General features: G+C 46.1%; 1 protein-coding gene across 1 annotated transcript; it reads right to left on the reverse strand.

Annotated features, from left to right (window-relative positions):
• Positions 1–3,163: 3,163 nt before the first annotated feature.
• On the reverse strand, positions 3,164–16,124 carry CALML6 (calmodulin like 6). Its single transcript, XM_032232187.1, has 5 exons — positions 16,107–16,124; positions 9,012–9,186; positions 8,141–8,285; positions 7,132–7,232; positions 3,164–3,210 (listed from the first exon to the last, which is right to left on the reverse strand). Exons 1-5 carry the CDS (start codon positions 16,122–16,124, stop codon positions 3,164–3,166), a joined length of 486 nt encoding a protein of 161 aa, XP_032088078.1.
• Positions 16,125–19,469: the final 3,345 nt, after the last annotated feature.

Consider the following 19,469-nt stretch of genomic DNA (forward strand, 5'->3'; position numbering starts at 1 on the left):
GTTCCCTTCCCACCAAAGGCAATTCCTATTTTTCTCCTTGCATTTTTTAACGTGCTTTCGAACGGCTAGGTTTTCAGAAGCCAGGACAAGTCACGGGAGATCCCTCCGTTACACGGCGCTGGGCATTCAAACCGCCGACCTTTCTGATCGACAAGCTCAGCGTCTCAGCCACTGAGCCCACCCCCATGAGTACCGTTGGACTTTTCGGGAAAATGGAAACGAGAGCCTTGCCAAACCCCTTCCGCCGTGTCTGAATTATCCAAGGTGAAAAATAAAGCTTTTTTGGGGAGGGGGGAAACAAGCCCCCTACCCTTAGAGGTTCAGCTGCCCTGAGTGCATTGGATTAGCAGAAAGTTTGTGCCTGCTGGACTTAAAGGGGGTCGAAGGATTTGTACCCCACACACCCTGAAAGGAAAAAAACCCCAGAGCAAGTCCAGATTAATCTCTCTCTTCTTCTGGGAAGACTGGATTTTCCAGCAAATCGCTGGAAGATGGAATTCGTTGCTATGTAACGGCCAAACTTGGACCCAGCGCCTGTTTTTTAATTTTCTTTTTCCTACACCGTCTTTCGATAGACTGGGTGATATTTTCCAAGGTGCCAAAGGGTTGGGAACTCTTCCGGGAAAGTCCAAAGTTCCTTTTGTTTTTAATCCTAAATCCAAACCGGAGTATAGTTTGTCGGTTTCCGGCAGCCCCGATTCCGTCGACTCCTCCGAAGACAATTGCTCTGCGTCCAATTAGGATGGGAACGCTGCGTGGGGATGTATTTTGAGTTCTTGCTGCGGATTTAAAAGAAGGATGCCGTCTTTTTTGCCAAGAAGCCCTTGAGTTTTTTTTTTTATTTTGAATCTAGCAATATTCTGCTAGACTATTGATGTGTTTTGTATTTTAGGTATTTGTCTTAAAAAGTGTTTCTCTCTGTGTGTGTGTGTGTGTCTCCGTCTCTTTCTGTCTGTCTGTCTGTGTGTCTCTGTCTGTGTGTCTCTGTCTGTCTGTGTCTGTCTCTCTTTCTCTGTGTGTGTCTCTATCTCTCTGTCTGTGTGTGTGTCTGTTTGTGTCTCTCTCTCTGTGTCTCTGTCTCTCTCTGTGTGTCTCTCTCTTCCTCTGTCTCTCTTTTTCTGTGTCTCTCCGTGTCTCTCTCTTTCTCTCTGTCTCTCTCTCTTTCTCTCTTTCTCTCTTTCTCTACATGTCTCTCTGTGTCTCTCTCTTTCTCTCTCTCTTTCTCTCTGTCTCTCTTTTTCTCTGTGTCTCTCCGTCTCTCTCTTTCTCTCTGTCTCTCTCTCTGTGTCTCTGTCTGTCTGTCTCTCTGTCTCTTTCTCTCTGTCTCTCTCTTTCTCTCTGTCTCTCTGTGTCTCTTTCTCTTTCTTTCTCTCTGTGTCTCTGTCTGTCTCTCTGTGTCTCTTTCTCTGTCTCTCTCTCTCTCTCTCTGTCTTTCTCTGTGTGTGTGTGTGTGTCTATCTGTCTCTCTATCTGTCTGTCTCTGTCTCTCTTTCTCTCTCTTTGTCTGTGTGTCTCTTTCTCTTTATCTGTCTCTCTCTCTTTCTTTCTCTCTCTCTCTCTCTCTGTTGTATATACATTGGAAGAATGCTTGTATAAATACTCACCTGAATAGTGTTTTCCTCCCCATTGATCTAATTTTTCATAGAAAATCTTGGAATGAAATTTTGGAACGAATCTGAAATAGTCTCTAATACTCATCCCCTTTAAGGAACGGGTGTGTTTTGCCGCGTTATTTTCTCTTTCAATCATTCATTGTCTCTGGAGGGCCTCCGTTTCACAGTGGTGGGGTCAAATAATTTAACAACCGGTTCTCTGCCCTAATGACCGGCTGGGTGGGCGTGGCCATGGTGGGAGTGGCCAGGGGTGTGACAGGCAGCACACAGCATCCTGCACCTCCCTGGGAGCAAAAATGGGGGGAGGGACTGGGCAGGGGTGGGGCCAGCCAGCAATTTAACAACTGGTTTGCCCAAACTATCCCAAACCAGCTGAATCCCACTACTGTGTAGAAGTAGCCCTCAACTTAAGACCACAATTGAGCCCAAAATTGGGGCTGCTAAGCGAGGCATCGGTTAAGCGAACTTTGCCCCACTTTACGACCTTTCGTGTCACCGTTGTTAAGTGAATCACTGCCATTGCTGTTAGTAACCCCTGTTGTGAAGCTAATCTAGCTTCCCCGTTGACATGGCTTGCCAGAAGGTTGCAAGAGGGGATCACGTCACCCCAGGACACTGCGACCGTCGTAAATACGAGCCAGTTGCTCAGCGTTTGAAATTTGATCACGCGATCACAGGGATGCTGCAATGGCCATAAAAGTGAAAAATCCCAAATCATTGTCACTTTCAACATTCACTGTTGTAAGTCGAGGACTCCCTGTGCAGATTTAAGGGAGAAGTGGCTGGGCGGGAAACCACCATCCTGGTTTAATACCAGAATGGCAGCTTCACACAATCTACTGGGCTAGGGCTTAACAAACCCAGGTTACAGCTTAGCAGAAGTCATGATGCTCCATTTGCGCAACTCCTGGGTCGTTTGGAAGAACACACAGGGTTTCAACTCATAAAGTTGCCATGGTGAGGAAAAGGGGGGGGGAGAGCATTCCACGCATACCTTCAGCTAGAGTCGGATCTCAGATTACTACAACAGGCTTGTAAGGGGTGCACCTCGTTGGTGAATGTGATTCATGACACAGACTGAGGGGAGGGAAGGAACAAGGGTAAAGTTCGGCCATAATTCAAATGAGGTTTTAGATCTGACTGCAGGGAGGTAATGCCGAAATAAAAGACTGGTTTTCTTTTGAAACTTAGCTTGAGGTTCATGAATCAATTAGGGCACCTTTCGGAAACCTTACACAGGGGTTGTGTACAAAGAACCAAGTGTCACCCATTCCCCCCCCCCAAAAAAAAAACTTTGTGTGTTAAATTTGACACAGGCTTTATTGAGAGCACTCAACGCGGGTAATAAATTGTGTCCGAATGTGGCTACTAAAAATAAGTTTCACGCCTCTTCTCACAACTTTAAAGACTTCTTGCTGTGACCCAGGGCTGTGACTTTACGTGTTGCTGTTTGGTGTCCAGGTTCTGTCACCGTCTTTTAACCCCCTTGGCATCGCCGAAGGAAGAGAAAGCAGATAGGGGAGATGGAACCGAAGAGTTTCTCCGAGGTCTTATTGAGTCAGTTTGAAGGATTCTCCCGTCATCATGGCCACGAATTCTGGAAAAGGAAAAACATACTAGAGCAAGAAGGTAGAAATGTCGTTTTTAAAATAAAAATAAACCTGTGTCCTTCCTTCCTTGCTATCCCCAAAACATGTTGATAGGATGTGTGTTTTGACCCAGTTCCCCAAACACAACAAACCATCTGAAGTGAACTCAAAAGATTCCTTTATTAAGAATGCCGGCAGCTCTGGCAAAAAGTTTCTCTCTCAGGCTGACTAGTCTGGCCGGCTAGAGATGAATAGTTGTCTGGCACACCTATTCACCTCCGCTCCCTGCCTTTGATCCCCAGAGCTAGGGGTGGGGGCTTCACTAGCAGCAGTGGCTCTTCCGTCCCAAGGACCAGCCCATAGATTCCCACTGCTCTCCTCTCCTCTGCCTTCTGCACATACACAGAGCTAGGGTGGGGCTTCGCTAGCAGTGGTGGCTCTTCCGTCCCAAGGACCAGCCCATAGATTTCCACTGCTCTCCTCTCCTCTGCCTTCTGTGCATCCACAGAGCTAGGGTGGGACTTCGCTAGCAGTGGTGGCTTTTCCGTCCCAAGGACCAGCCCATAGATTTCCACTGCTCTCCTCTCCTCTGCCTTCTGCAAATCCACAGAGCTAGGGTGGGGCTTCGCTAGCAGTGGTGGCTCTTCCGTCCCAAGGACCAGCCCATAGATTTCCACTGCTCTCCTCTCCTCTGCCTTCTGCAAATCCACAGAGCTAGGGTGGGGCTTCGCTAGCAGTGGTGGCTCTTCCGTCCCAAGGACCAGCCCATAGATTTCCACTGCTCTCCTCTCCTCTGCCTTCTGCACATACACAGAGCTAGGATGGGACTTCGCTAGCAGTGGTGTCTCTTCCGTCCCAAGGACCAGTCCATAGATTTCCACTGCTCTCCTCTGCTTTCTGTGCATCTGCACGTCAGGCACTGGATGCAGCTGTTTCTCTTCTTCCTCATCAGCCACTTCCAGACCTGGGGGCTGTTGACCCTCCATCTGAGGGCTGACGGACGACCCAGGCTCCGTCTCTGTCTCTGTCTCTGTTTCTGTCTCTGTCTCTCTCTCTCTCCAGCTCCATTCCCTCTTCCCCCTCGGAACTCCCAGATTGCCCTGATGCTGACCCTGATTTCATACCTCCTCCTCATCTGATTTGGCTTCTAGAGGGGCCTGCTGCCAACAGGCACAGGATGCCCCACATTACACCTAGTAGTAATTTTTCCACCCGGGACTAGCCCTTCTGTTGAGCAAGATGAAGACACGAAGTTAGCCACTTTGGTCCTGGAGGAAATAGTTATGAACTGAAGGTGACCTAGATGCCTACACCACCCTGCTTTCTTTCCATGGGGTGGACGTAGGATTCTACAAGTAGCCCTCGACTTACAACACTTCATTTAGTGACCGTTCAAAGTTACAACGGCGCTGAAAAAAAAATGACCTAAGACCTTTTTTTAAATACTTACAACCATGACAGCATTTCCCCCAAGCTCACGTGAATAAAATTCAGACGCTTGGCCACTGATTCATATTTATGACGGTCGCAGGGTCCCAGAGTCACGCGACCTCCCTTCCGTGACCTTCCGACAAGCAAAGTCAGCGGGGAAGCTCGGTTCACTTAACAACCACGTTGCTAAACAACTGCAGGGATTCACTGAATGATTGTGGCAAGAACGTTCATAAAACGGGGCAAAATCCACTTAACAACCGTCCCACAAAAATTTTGGGCTCAATTTTTGGTTAAAAGTCAAGGACCACCTATATATGCAGAGGCAGAATAGATAGAAGAGTGGCGCAGTGGTCAGAATGCAATACTGCAGGCTACTTGTGCTGCCTGACGGCTGCCTGCAATTTGGCAGATCAAATCCCGCCAGGCTCAAGGTTGACTCAGCCTCCCATCCAGTGGTGAGTTTCAAAAATTGTTGGAACCTACTCTGTGGGTGTGGCCTCCTTTGTGGGAGTGGCTTGCCACCCATGTGACCAGATGGGAGTGGCTTGCCACCCATGTGACCGGATATGAAATTATGAATTAGTACTTAAGTCAGTCCAAGTAGCTATTCAGAAACTCTGGCATTGAAGCATGCAAGTCTTAAAGCTGTCAAGTTACAAGATCCTTGCCAGTGGTGGGTTTCAAAAAATTTTGGAACCTCTTCTGTAGGTGTGGCCTGCTTTCCGGGTCTACTGGTGGAACCTCTTCTAACCGGTTCGGTAGATTTGACGAACCGGTTCTACCGAATAGGTGAGAACTGGTAGGAACCCACCTCTGCTCCCATCCTTCCGACGTGGATAAAATGTGGAACCAGATTGTTGGGGGCAACACACTAACTCTGTAAACCGCTTAGAGAGGGCTGTAAAGCACAGTGAAGCAGTATATAAGTCGTAAGTGCTAAGGTGGCGCGGTGGTTAAATGCAGCACTGCAGGCTGACTGCTAGATCAGCAGTTCAGCGGTTCAAATCTCACCGGCTCAGGGTTGACTCAGCCTTCTATCCTTCCGAGGTGAGTAAAATGAGGACCCAGATTGTTGTTGGGGGCAATATGCTGACTCTGTAAACCGCTTAGAGAGGGCTGAAAGCCCTATGAAGCGGTATATAAGTCCACTGTTATTGCTATTATTGCTATTGCTATAACCGCCAGGGTCTGTTACAATACAGTCATTGGATCAGGGTCAGTTAGGCCAGGGTTTCCCAACTTTGGTCATTTTAAGCTACTTGGACTTCCACTCCCAGAATTCTCCAGCCAGCCTGATTATGAACATATTTCCAAGTAGGTCTTAAGATGGGTGAAAATGTCAAGCCAATATGTTGGTTGCAGAATAAATAAATGTATTTAGCTGCAGCAGCTGAAATCGGTTTCTATCCGGGTGGCGCCTTCTAGTGGGCAAGGAGAGGCATGGCATGCCTGTTTGCTTCCATGCTTTTTCCCTATATAATTTCCCAATTCCACCTTTTTATTCTCCAGCTTTGAACCGGGCTGCGGGAGAATTCTGAGATGTGACCTCCAAGACATCTCGTGGGGGTCATCTTTATCTTTGCATATAAGATAAAAACAGGCAGTTAATCAACTTGTTTATGGCAAAAGTAGGCAGAGGCTGTAACTTGGTTTCGTTTGCGACTCTTATTTTTAAAAGTGAAGTCTTCCAGTCCAGCTACTGTGTTTTCCCCAAAATAAGACCGGGTCTTATATTCATTTTTGCTCCAAAAGACGCATTAGGTCTTATATTCTGGTTAGGTCTTACTTTTGGAGAAAATACGGTACTAAATGCAACCATCTGGCTGACAGTCTTAACTGGGGCTTATTTTGGGAGGTGTGGGGTTTATATTACGAGCATCCCGGAAAATCATAATAGGACTTATTTTCTAGCTGGATCTTATTTTCGGGGAAAGAAGGTAGGTGCAAAGATGGAGCTGGAAGACGGAACTAAGTTTAAAATGAAGGGATAGATGTGCAGCATTAACAATTCCTCAGGAGTGTAACAAGCCAGCATTTAAATTCTTCCAGAGGAAGATATTCTGACAGGCAGCATGTAGAAGTAAGAGCTTTTAATTCTAAACTATTGTTAACTGGGAGATGGGAGAGGTTGCCAGTATTTCTCACAATATTGTCATATGATTGCCATGCGAACCGCACACGTGTATCCATATGGTCTCCATCTCTTATTTGCAAGCACTATTAGTTTTTCAATGTTCAGAATTAGCACTTTCCCCCCCCCTCCCTATCCTCTTTCCTTTCGTGTCGAGAGATTTTTTAGACTGTCGACCTGCAGGCCAGGAATGGTCTAATGGTCCATTCCGGGAGCTTTTAATGAATTAGTCTCGCTTTCAATAAATTTAAAATCACTGCGCCGTCTTGATTTACGTAGAACTGACACTTAAACCCTACGTTCTTCAAGGCAACCTTTTTGGCTCGCGCCATCGGATGACGGGCGAGGATTATGCTTCCAATACCTTCGTAGTCGATGGTCCCGTCCCCATCTTTGTCGGCTTCCTTCATCATGAGTTCGGCTTCGTGTTCATCCAGCGGTTCTCCAGCGTTCATCAATACGTATCTAAAAAGGCAGAAAACATGAGAAGGGTTGAATTATCACCAGGCGTGGTATTCACTTACTTTCCCCATCAGTTCACAAATGTGAGCTTGCTTGCTTTGCTCGCGCACATGCCCCCCGTCCATGCATGCGGTTGGCCTTCCGGGCATGTGCTTTGGCTTGAAAATATGCCTAAATAGGATGGCATAGAGCCGGGGGGTGTGGGCAGGCTCACCCGCGATTTCCACTACCTGTTCGGGCAAACTGGTACGAACTGGCTGAATACCATCTCTTAGCACCCGCGATTTCCACTACCGGTTCGAGTGAACCAGTCTGAACCGGCTGAATCCCACCTCTTAGCACCCACAATTTCCACTACCGGTTTGGCTGAAATGGTCTGAACCGGCTGAATCCCACCTCTAAGGAACCCACAATTTCCACTACTACTTTGAGTGAGCCAGTCTTAATCAGCTGAATACCACCTCTTAGCACCCGCGATTTCCACTACCAGTTCGAGTGAACCAGTCTGAACTGGCTGAATCCCACCTCTTAGCACCCACAGTTTCCATTACCAGTTCGAGTGAACCAGTCTGAACTGGCTGAATCCCACCTCTTAGCACCCGCAGTTTCCACTACCGGTTTGGCTGAAATGGTCTGAACCGGCTGAATCCCACCTCTAAGGAACCCACAATTTCCACTACTACTTTGAGTGAGCCAGTCTTAATCAGCTGAATACCACCTCTTAGCACCTGTGATTTCCATTACCAGTTCGAGTGAACCAGTCTGAACCGGCTGAATACCATCTCTTAGCACCCGCTATTTCCACTACCAGTTCGGGCAAACCAGTATGAACCATCTGAATACAACCTCTGATTGCCCCATTTCCTGTGTCTTGAACCCAGAGGTTCTACTTCATGCCTTTGGCTGCTTACTTCAAGGTATCCCACTCTATGTAGCCTTTGTGTTCTTTGTCAAAGACTTTAAAGGCGGCTCTGAGTTCCTCGTCCTGATTTTTGGATTTCTCGTGGTAAATGCCCATCAACACCAGAAACCCATCGCAGTTGAAGGTGCCTTTTTCTGGAGGAGAAAGAGACAACAGAGATCAAATCTGCATAGGCAGAGGGATAGAATCAAGATCACGTGAAGTATTAATACCACGTTACAATGCTGTGGTAAGGTCACACTTGGAATTCAGCATCCAGTTTTCATCACCGTAATATTAAAAAAAAAAAGACTCTAGAAAGAGTGTGGAGAAGAGCAACAAAGAGGATTAGGGGATTGAAGGCTAAAACATGTGAAGAACTCCTGAAAATCCATCCTTGCCAGACAAAGGGAAGAGCTAAAGAACAGGGGTCGACTTGGGAGTAAGGCCACAGGTGGACGATGAATGGCCCCTCCCAGAGGGAATAAAAGAGGAGCGAAAGGGGAGTGGAGTTTGCAGGAGACCATTAGTTCGCTTCATTGGTTTGTGATTCTCCCAAGATTTTTGCAGAGATCGGCCTGGCAGCTCTCCAAGCCAGATAAGGTCTGTGACTGTAAATCCTCCCTGGAAAGACTTTGCTGGATTTGAAGGAGCAGAATTCACAGCAAATTCATAAAAGGGGTTTTTGTCGGGACCAGGAGTTTGCTTCATGCTCTTGGGAAGTCTCGCACAGAACAATCCTAGCAAAGAAGCTGTAACAGCCAAATTATCAGACAGAGATCAAGAGAACTGTGAAGGACAAGACATTCTGGAGGACACCAATAGTTGTTGGGGTGTTTTTCGGAACCCAAGGCAGTCCCTTGGGATGGCAGCCCACTTACTGTCTTTGTCGACATCCTTGGCCATGTTGACCAGGTCTCGCTTGGTGGGGTTGATGCCAATCAAACTCATGAGGCTTTCCAACTCGTCCGTCTTCACCAAGCCATTCCCCTCTTCGTCAAACATCTCAAAGATGCCTTTGTATTCGGTGATCTGCTCCGGCGTTAGAATTTCTGCCTGTGGAGGGGAAGGAAACCGGCATGAACTTTAGACGAGGACAGTGTTGATTTTGGGTTGTCGCACGACAGATTACATTACAGACTAAAAGAGTTGGAAGGGACCTTGGAGGTCATCTAGTCCAACTCCTCCCCCTCCCCCGCCCAAACAGTAGACCTTACACCATTTTTGACAGATGGCAGTCCAGTCTCTTCTTGAAAGCCTCCAGGGATGAAGCTCCCACAACTTCTGAAGGCAACTTCTGTTCTGTTGGTGGATTGTTCTCACTGTCCTTATTTCCAGGTTGAATCTCTCCTTGGTCAGTTTCCATCCATTGTTCCTTCTCTGGCCTTTGGGTGCTTTGGATAATAGCTTGACCCCCTCCTCTCTGTGGCAGCCCCTCAAATATTGGAACGCTGCTCTCCTGTCTCCCCTGGTCCTTCTCTTCCCTAGACCATCCATGCCCAGTTCCTGCAACCGTTGGTCGTATGTTTTAGCCTCCAGTCCCCTCATCATCCTGGTTGCTCCTCTCTGCACTCTTTCCAAAGTCTCAACATCCTTTGCCTTCTTCTCCTTCTCCTAGATGGCCAGTTGTGGCACTTGGAGATGAGAAAAAGGAAGATTTAAAGAAGAGCAAGCCAAGGCTTCACAGCTTTCCAGAAGGCTAAAAAAAATAGCGCTCCATATGATGTCCAGTGGGAAGCTGTTCCAAAGGAGTGGAGCAGCCACAAAGAAGGTCCCATCAGATGGCAACACTTAACAGAGGGGACCTGGAACACACCCATACTATCAGACTTAAGGTAAGGTATAGATTCCCCTCGCACATACATGCTGGTCGTTCCTGACTCTAGGGGGCACTGTTCCTCTCTGTTTCAAAGCTGAAGATGTCTCCGTGGTCATGTGGCCGGCATGACTCATGCGCTCGAAGGTGCATGGAACGCTGTTTCCTTCCCACCAAAGGTGGTCCCTATTTTTCTACTTGCATTTTTTATGTGCTTTCCAACTGCTAGGTTGGCAGAAGCTGGGACAAGTCACGGGAGCTCCCTCCATTACGCAACGCTAGGGATTCGAATAATAATCAAAAATCAATAAAGTTAAGCCAACTCGACTGAAGGAACTTTGCACATGAGACAAAGAACCATACAGCCTGTTCATTTGAGAGAAGCAATGCTTAGAAATCAGGAACTTTTTTTTGTTCAGAGGAAAAACCAAATTTATCTGGGATTCTCTTATAAGAACTAAGGAGGAATTTCCTGATAGTGAGGATAATTAATCAGTGGAACAGAAGTTGCCTCCAGAAGTTGTGAATGCTCCAACACTGGAAGTTTTTAAGAAGATGTTGGACATCCATTTGTCTGAAGTGGTGTAGGGTTTCCTGCCTAAGCAGGGGGTTGGACTAGAAGGCCTCCAAGGTCCCTTCCAACTCTGATATTCTATTTCTATTCTATTTCTATTCTATTTCTATTCTATTTCTATTCTATTTCTATTCTATTTCTATTCTATTTCTATTCTATTTCTATTCTATTCTCCTCAATTCTATTTTATTTTCCAGTCTATTCTTATTTCTATTTCTGTTCTATTCTTCTCAATTCTATTCTATTTTCTATTCTATTCTATTCTATTCTCTATTCTATTCTATTTTCTATTCTAGTCTATTCTTCTCAATTCTACTCTATTTTCTATTCTATTCTCAATTATTTTCTATTTTCTATTCTATTCTATTCTATTTTCTATTCATTTTATTCTATTCTCAATTCTATTCTCAATTCTATTCTATTCCTATTCTTCTCAATTCTATTCTATTTTCTATTCCTATTCTTCTCTATTCTATTCTATTCTATTCTATTCTATTCTAGATAGCCACAAAAGCAGATCCATTCAGCCGTCCAGCCAAGGATAGACACTTAGCTGAAGGGAAATATTTTTGCAGACGTTTCTCTTCCAGCTGTTTTAAAATCTCGTAGTTAGGGGTAAAGTCTCTTTAAAAAAAAATCTGCCAATTGATTAGAAACAAGACAGAGCAAATAGCAAATTAAAGACCTACAAATCTCATATACAAGCAGGGCGGACTGAGGTTCCTCTCCAGAGATAAGTTTTTTTTTTTAATTTATATTTGATTAGAAACTCACCATTTTCTTGGCTCTTTTTCGCCCAGGATGGTGCCCTTCAGCTAACTGGCGATGGGGTAGGACATGCGGGCAGGAGTGGTGGAGAAGCTAAACATTTGTACAGTGAAGGAGAGAGAGCAGGAGCCTTGAACCCCCAAGGGAGGAAGGGTATCGGAGGCCTTTTATGGCAATGGAAGCTGGAGGATCCTATTTATGGGGGAAAGAATTTTGTCTTAAAGCCCCTTGCTAAGACTTGAAGAGGGTTGGGGGTCTTGCAATGAAATGGAACATCTGCTTTGCTTGGGTGGGGGGGAACTGGAGCTCTCTGGGCAGCTGTCAGAATTCCTTCCTTCCTTCCTTCTTTCCTTCCTTCTTTCCTTCTGATTTCCATTTCCTTTCTTAACTCCCTCATTTCAATTTCCTTCCTTCTCATTTCATCCCTTCTTTTCTCCCTCCCTTCTCAGCGTTTCATTTCCTCCCTCCCTTCTTCTCATTTCCATTTCCTTCCTTCCATCTTTCCACCTTCTGATTTCCATTTCCTTTCCTCCCTCCCTTCTCATTTCCTCTCTCCCTTCCCACTTTCTCATTTCCTTCCTTCCAACTTTAAACCTTCTGATTTCCATTTCCTTTCTTCCCTCCCTCCCCTTCTCATTTCCATTTCCTCCCTCCTTCCTTTCTTCCTCCCCCCTTCTCATTTCCTCCCTCCCTTCCCACTTTCTCATTTCCTTCCTTCCATCTTTCCACCTTCTGATTTCCATTTCCTTCCCTCCCTCCCTCCCTCCCGCCCTCCCTTCCCTTCTTCTCATTTCCTTGATGGCCAAAGTGACAAAAATGAAAGGATAGGACGGCCGTCAGCTGTCCACCTGTTCTTGTCTCTTAAACAAGGGTGAGCCACAAAACCCCATGCCAAATAGCAAGAGGGTCTCTGGAGCCCCCGACTCCATCAGTCGTGCACTAAATAAGGACATCTCTTCGGAGCGAATATATTTTGAATATCACCCCCAAGGGGTTGGAAGCGATGAAATAACCCCTGGAAATATATGTATGTATATATATTCCCTGCAATTAAGGAGGCTTCCAGAGTAGAAATCTGAAGTGTGATTGGCTTGATTTCTTTCAAAGGTCCTGGGGAAGCCGGCAATGCTGCTAGTCCTTGACTTATGACTGCCATTGAGCCCCAAATCTCAATGGAAGAGGAGAAGGAGGAGAAGAGGAGGAGGAGGAAGAAGAAGGAGGAGGAGGAGAAAGAGGAAGAAGGAGAAGGAAAGGAGAAAAATGAAAGGGAGGAGGAGGAGGAGGAAGAAAAGAGGGAGGAAAAGGAGGAGGAGGAAGAAGAAGGAAGGAGAGAAGGAAGAAAAAAGAAAAGAGGGAAGAGGAGGAGGAAGGAGAAAAGAAGGAGAAGGAAGGGAAGAAGAGGAGGAGGAAGAAAATTAAGAAGAGAAAGAAGAGAAGAAGAAAAAGAGGGAGAAGGAGGGGAAGAAGAGGAGGAGGAAAAAGATGAAGAAGAGGAGAAAGAGGAAGAAGGAAAGAAGGAAGAAAAAAGAAAAGAGGGAGGAGAAGGAGGGGGAGGAGGAAGAAGAAGATGAAGAAGAGAAAGAGGAATAAGGAAGGAAAGAAGGAAGAAAAAAGGAAGGGAGGAGGAGGAGGAGGATGGGAAGAAGAGGAGGAAGAAGAAGATGAAGAGGAGGAGGAGGAGAAAAGAAGAAGAGGAGGAAGAAGATGAAGAGGAGAAGAAAAGAAGAAGAGGAGGAGGAGGAGAAGAGGAGGAGGAGGAGGGTCTCCTGCATGTATGCTAGCCACCCTGTGTATGTGTGGGTGGAGGTGTGTTTGTGTGCATACACTCAGGGGTTGCGTTCTTGCCCAGGTAATTCCCAGCTTGCTCGTCTTCCACCTGCTGTTGGATAAATGCATTCCGCTCCCTTTCCTTCTTCCCTGCTTCCACCCTCAGCTCTTTCGTTCCTTAGGCCACTCTACCTCCTCCTAACGCCGAGGGAGGGGCTGAGCCCAATGGCATCGGCTGGCACAAGCGCTGGGGGGGGGGGGAGACACACGGGCACTCATCTGATTTGCCAGGGTCTAAAAATAGCTCTCGAGCTGGCTCTGATATGCCAGTCCATGGTCTCCCTTCCCTTCTAGCTGGTTGGTGATGATGCTCATTTTTGGGTGGCTAGGAGGCCTGGCAGACAGGCAGCCTCGCTTAGCGGCGAGGGAGGGGGAGGGAGCACCCAACAGCCCCTCTTCTCTCCATTGCGCGGCGGAGAACGTAAAGGAATGTAGTTCCCACATTTCCCTACTTGGCCACGTGGTGGCGCCAAATTCCTTGTTGGATCCTGGTTTGATCTTAACCCCCCCCCCCCCTTTCTTATTCTAGGCAAGGAAATTAAGCATTGAAATCTGCAGGTCGGAGGACGATTCGGCTACCTGGGTTTTATAGGAGGAATTTCAATGTATGTATGTATGTATGTATGTATGTATGTATGTATGTATGTACGTACGTACGTACGTACGTACGTACGTACATACGTAGGTAGGTAGGTAGATGATAGATAGATAGATAGATAGATAGATAGATAGATAGATAGATAGATAGATAGATAGATAGATAGATGATAGATAGATAGATATGATGGATGGATGGATGGATAGATGATAGATAGATAGATAGATAGATAGATAGATAGATAGATAGATAGATAGATAGATAGATATGATGGATGGATGGATGGATGGATAGAGGATAGATAGATAGATAGATAGATAGATAGATAGATAGATAGATAGATGATAGAAAGATAGATAGATAGATAGATAGATAGATAGATAGATAGATAGATAGATATGATGGATGGATGGATGGATGGATGGATAGATAGATAGATAGATAGATAGATAGATAGATAGATAGATAGATAGATAGATAGATAGATAGATAGATAGATAGATGATAGAAAGATAGATAGATAGATAGATAGATAGATAGATAGATAGATAGATAGATAGAGATGGATGGATGGATGGATGGATGGATGGATGGATGGATGGATGGATAGATATAGATGATGGATGGATGGATGGATGGATGGATAGATAGATAGATAGATAGATAGATAGATAGATAGATAGATAGATAGATAGATGGATGGATGGATAGTACTTGTACTTGACGCCTCTTCACCCATCGTGGGTATAGGCGACTTCCATGGAAATTTGACGCCGCTGTAAAGGAATGGGTACGGCGATCCATGGAAGCTGTTTCGGCTGGATATACCCAAGGGGACGCCAGTCCCAAGGGTCGACAGAGCCCGATTGGTGGGAACGGGGGGCACCACGTGAAGGCCGGGTTGTCGTTTGATAGTTGAGATGGATAGATGATAGATAGATAGATAGATAGATAGATAGATAGATAGATAGATAGATAGATAGATAGATAGATAGATAGATATGATGGATGGATGGATGGATGGATGGATGGATGGATGGATGGATGGATGGATGGATGGATAGATAGATAGATAGATAGATAGATAGATAGATAGATAGATAGATGATAGATAGATAGATGATAGATAGATAGATAGATAGATAGATAGATAGATAGATAGATAGATAGATAGATAGATATAGATGATGGATGGATGGATGGATGGATGGATGGATGGATAGATAGATAGATAGATAGATAGATAGATGATAGATAGATAGATAGATAGATGATAGATAGATAGATAGATAGATAGATAGATAGATAGATAGATAGATAGATAGATAGATAGATAGATAGATAGATATAGATGATGGATGGATGGATGGATGGATGGATGGATGGATGGATAGATAGATAGATAGATAGATAGATAGATAGATAGATAGATAGATATACACAGATGCATACAGTGTTGGGTTCTGGCAAGCCGCTACTGCCAGTTCCCTCATCGTTGTGTGCGCACGCATGCGCAGTACTAAAACAATACTTCTGCTCATGCACAAAAGCCAAAAACAAGATGGCGCCGCCTCAGGCACTGCCAGGAGAACCAGTTCCGGGGCGTGGCAGGTCTGGGTCGCTGCCGTTCCAGGTTGCCAAGTTACTACCAGTTCGGCTGAACTGGTCCGAACCAGTAGGAATCTACATCTGCATGCATGCATACATACATGCATGCATGCATGCATATATACAGGGGAGGGTTCTGGCCAGCGCTACATACACAATTGAATAGAAAATTTCTGCGCATGCACAGAACTAAAAAACAAAATGGCGCCAATGGTGCTGATCGGCAAACCAGTTTGGAGATGTGGCAGGCCTGGGTCACTGCCAATTCCATACCAAATCTATATATAGTAAAGGTAAAGGTTCCTCTCGCACAAGTGTACTAGTCGTTCCTGACTCTAGGGGGCGGTGCTCATCTGTTGTTTCAAAGCCGAAGAGCTAGCGCTGTCCAAAGACGTCTCCATAGTCATGTGGCCGGCATGACTTAACTCCCGAAGGCGCACGGAACGCTGTTTCCCTTCCCACCAAAGGTGGTCCCTATTTTTCTACTTGCATTTTTTAATGTGCTTTCGAACTGCTAGGTTGGCAGAAGCTGGGAGGAGTCACGGGAGCTCCCTCCGTTATGCGGCGCTAGGGATTCGAACCGCCAAACTGCCGATATTTTCTGATCAACAAGCTCAGCATCTTAGCCAGTGAGCCACTGCGTCCTTCTGTGTGTGTGTGTGTGTGTGTGTGTGTGTGTGTGAGAGAGAGAGAGAGAGAGAGAGTTTTCTGCTTCTCCACCACCCACTGCAAAAGGAAACTAAATAAATAAATAAAATGAAATAAAGAGAGAGAGAATAGCTCACCCCAGGCCCTTTGAGCATACTCCCGCAGCTAAGGCGCGATAAATAATAAATAACATGACGCCAGCGCTTTAAAAAAAGGCCCAAGAAATTCTGCAGTGCTTCGTCTTCATCCGCTCAGGTTTGATGGAAGCCGTTTAATTTTGGACAAAATGCACAGCCGAGTCGGAAAAGGGAGAAGCACTACGATGCAATCAAGAAATCCCAGAACTCGGGGTCTTCAGATTAACAAGAGTTGGAAGGGACCTTGCAGATCATCTAGTCCAACCCCCCACACCCTTGTTTTTGGGGAATGGGTAAGCCACTCGTTCCCCTAAAAAAACCCCAAGGAAGTAAATAGGGAATAAATTTAGTTGTAGGCAAGAAGGCCACCTGAGCTAAGGTGTTGTGCATTTCTGGAATTAAATCGCCGTTTAATTCAAGCAAGCAAGCTGCTTTGTCAGAAAGGTAAAATTATTCTCCTTGAGCAAGAAATGAGACGAGGAAGGAAATGCATCAGCAAGAGATTTCAAGGAGATTGCTAAAGGAAAGTCGAAGGCGCCTCTCATTTTAAAAAACAAACACCCCCCCCCCAAAAAAAAACGTTTTATTTTAGATCCGTAAGGCTTTCTGCCTTTATGACAATTGCAGACAATCAGCAGAATTGCTGATTTCCTACAGGGAACGTGGGGGAAAGCAGGGGCTTTTTTAGAAGCAAGGGGGAAAAAAAATTGCGTCTTCTGGTTTTAAAAGAAAGCTTTTCGAATAATCTCTGTTGAAAACTGCTGAGTACGTGACTAATTTCTTAGCAAGAATAAAATCGTTTTATTTCTTCTGGTTCAACGCTTTGGCGGTAAGCTAGTAAAGGCGGTCCCCGACTTATGACCTGAAACTCAGCCCAAAGTTTCCGTTGCTAAGGAAGGCAGTGGTTAAGTAGATTTGGGCCCCAATTCAGGAACTCCATAAATTAAGATTAGTTGCCAAACACCCAGGTTTTGGTTGCGTGAAGGAGGGGATGCGAACCGTCGTAAGCGTGAACTTTGTCCGCCAATTATTTCCCCCCCCCACTTTGCTGTTGTAAGTTCACACGGTCGCTAAAGGCGTGGTTTTAAGTCGAGGTTTGCCCTTAATCCGTTTGTAAAACCATTGAACTGAGAACTGCCACGGCATCACTCTTCCAAAATTTAAGAATGCTGCTCTCTTCGTCCTCCTTTTAACGAATCTCATGGCGAGAGAGCGCAAACTTTTTCGGCTGAAGAGCATCCCGTGTTATGAAACTGTTTACACGCGTCTGGCGGGGGCCTCCGGGACGTCGGCACCTTCGGGGAAATGCACACGTGTGGCTCTGGCGTGTGGTTGCGTGGAAACATCCAATTTCTGGAACAACAGGTGTTTTGGGAGGGTCTCTAGCCAAACACTGCTCCCCTGTCAATAGGGGTGGAATTAGGTTCTCAAAGGACTCCGACGTTAGAACTGATGCTGTTCCCCAGTTTGGGCAATGAAACGTCTGCAAGAAAACAACCAAGCTGAGAGAGCACCAGGGTCCCCATAGTATACTTCCATCTCTTCCTCCTCCTCTCCTCTCCCTTCTCCCCCTCCTTCTCTTCCCCCTCCTCTTCCTCTTCCTCTTCCTTCTCCCCCTCCTCTTCCTCCTCCTCCTCTCCTCTTCCTCCTCCTCCTCCTTCTAGCTGATGATGTTATCGAGTTGGGTAAAGAAACATCAACAAGAAAACCCCACAGTCTTCCTCTTCCTCCCCTTCCCCCCTCCTCCTCTTCCTCCTCCTCGAGTTGATGACATTGTGTAAAGAAACATCAACAAGAAAACAACCGAGCTCAAGCGAGCACCAGGGACCCCACAGTCCACTTCCACCTTTTCCTCCTCCTCCTCCTAGCACTGATGATGTTACCTAGTTGGGTAATGAAACTTCTGCAAGAAAACAACCAAGCTCAGGGAGCCCCAACAATTTCAACCTCGTTTCAACCCCGAGCTGCAAACCTTCTCCTTTATTGGGACTTCTACAAGCCCGTTAGGGTGAGGACCGTGTTTTAGCGTAAACGGCCAAGAGATTTCAGCAGTCGGTGGTGTAACCCGTTTAATATAGAAAATAAAAACGGAGACAATTTCGTCCACTGTTAAGGCAGGGCCTCTGTCCATTTGGAAGGGATCGATTGTTATTTGTAAGCCAGTGATCAATTAAAGCAGGGGGGGGGGAAATCCAGCATCGAGAGAAGAGAGAGAGAGGGAGGGAGGGAGGGAGGGAGGGAGAGGAGAGGAGATACACAGACAGAGAGAGACAGAGAGAGCCAGAGAAAGAGGGAGAGGAGATACAGAGATAGAGAGAGAGGGGAGAGACACAGAAAGAGAGGAGAGAGGGAGGGAGAGAGAGAGAGAGAGATTTATGCTGCTGTCTCAACCTACGCTATAATGCCGCTTGTTGCTTTTTTTAGCTCTGGCTGTCAACGATGTGTGAACAGAGAGAAGACCTAAATCATAGATTATTTTAGGGAAGGAAGCCCCGGATGGGTTAGAGATGGCAATTTTGGCTTAGTGGGATGTACATGTTCTGACCGAGGCTTCCCAAGAGCATGAAGCAAACTCTGGTCCAGACAAAAAACCCTTTTATTAATTGACTGTGAATTCTGCTCCTTCGCATCCAGCAAAGTCTTTCGAGGGAGGATTTACAGTCACAGACCTTATCTGGCTTGGAGAGCTGCCAGGCCGATATCTGCAAAACTTGGCAAGGAGTCTTGGAGGGTCATGAACCAATTAAGGGAACTAACGGTCTCCTGCAAACTCCACTCCCCTTTTGCTCCTCTTTTATTCTCCCTGGGAGGGGCCATTCATCATCCACCTGTGGCCTTACTCCCAAGTTGACCCCTGTTCTTTAGCTCTTCCCTTCGTCTGGCCACTCTGCGCATGCGCGCACTGGGAACAGGCTCCAGCTGTTCTTCTGCCCCACTGATGTCTGACTTTGAAGGCAGCTGATAACTGGCAAATGGCTCTGCCCCCCCCTCAGAAGCAGCCTGTCCTAAGTCACCCCAGAAAAAAAAAGTGAGTCAGCAAATTTGCAAGATCCCCAGTCACCAATGAAAAGCGACCATTGGGAGGAACATGTCAAAAAAGTCACCAACAGACCAAACACAGCAGGGAGCGCATATGAAAAATTTAAGGGGGGGGGGAATATATATTAGAAAGATGGAACGAAACAGCCAGAAAAAAAAAACATGGAATGTTTTGCTGTAGGTAGGTCATGGTTTGTGATGGGTAATACGATATCCGTCCTTTCCACCCTTATACTCAAATAATTTTGTTGATTTCACAGGTTGATATGTGAAAGTCGGGGCACGAAGAAGAAGAGGGGGGGGAGGAGGAGGAGGAAGGAGAAG

The sequence above is a fragment of the Thamnophis elegans genome, chromosome 15 (genome assembly GCF_009769535.1).
Source record: "Thamnophis elegans isolate rThaEle1 chromosome 15, rThaEle1.pri, whole genome shotgun sequence".
NCBI classification, from domain to species: Eukaryota; Metazoa; Chordata; class Lepidosauria; order Squamata; family Colubridae; genus Thamnophis; species Thamnophis elegans.

Bases quoted from the DNA above. Each gene is read 5' to 3' on its own strand.
- CALML6 (XM_032232187.1), bottom strand. The intron at 8,286-9,011 runs GTAAGTGGGCTG...TTTCTCCTCCAG, and splicing joins CAAGGATGTCGACAAAGACA to AAAAAGGCACCTTCAACTGC. The intron at 7,233-8,140 runs GTAAGCAGCCAA...CTGCCTTTTTAG, and splicing joins ATAGAGTGGGATACCTTGAA to ATACGTATTGATGAACGCTG.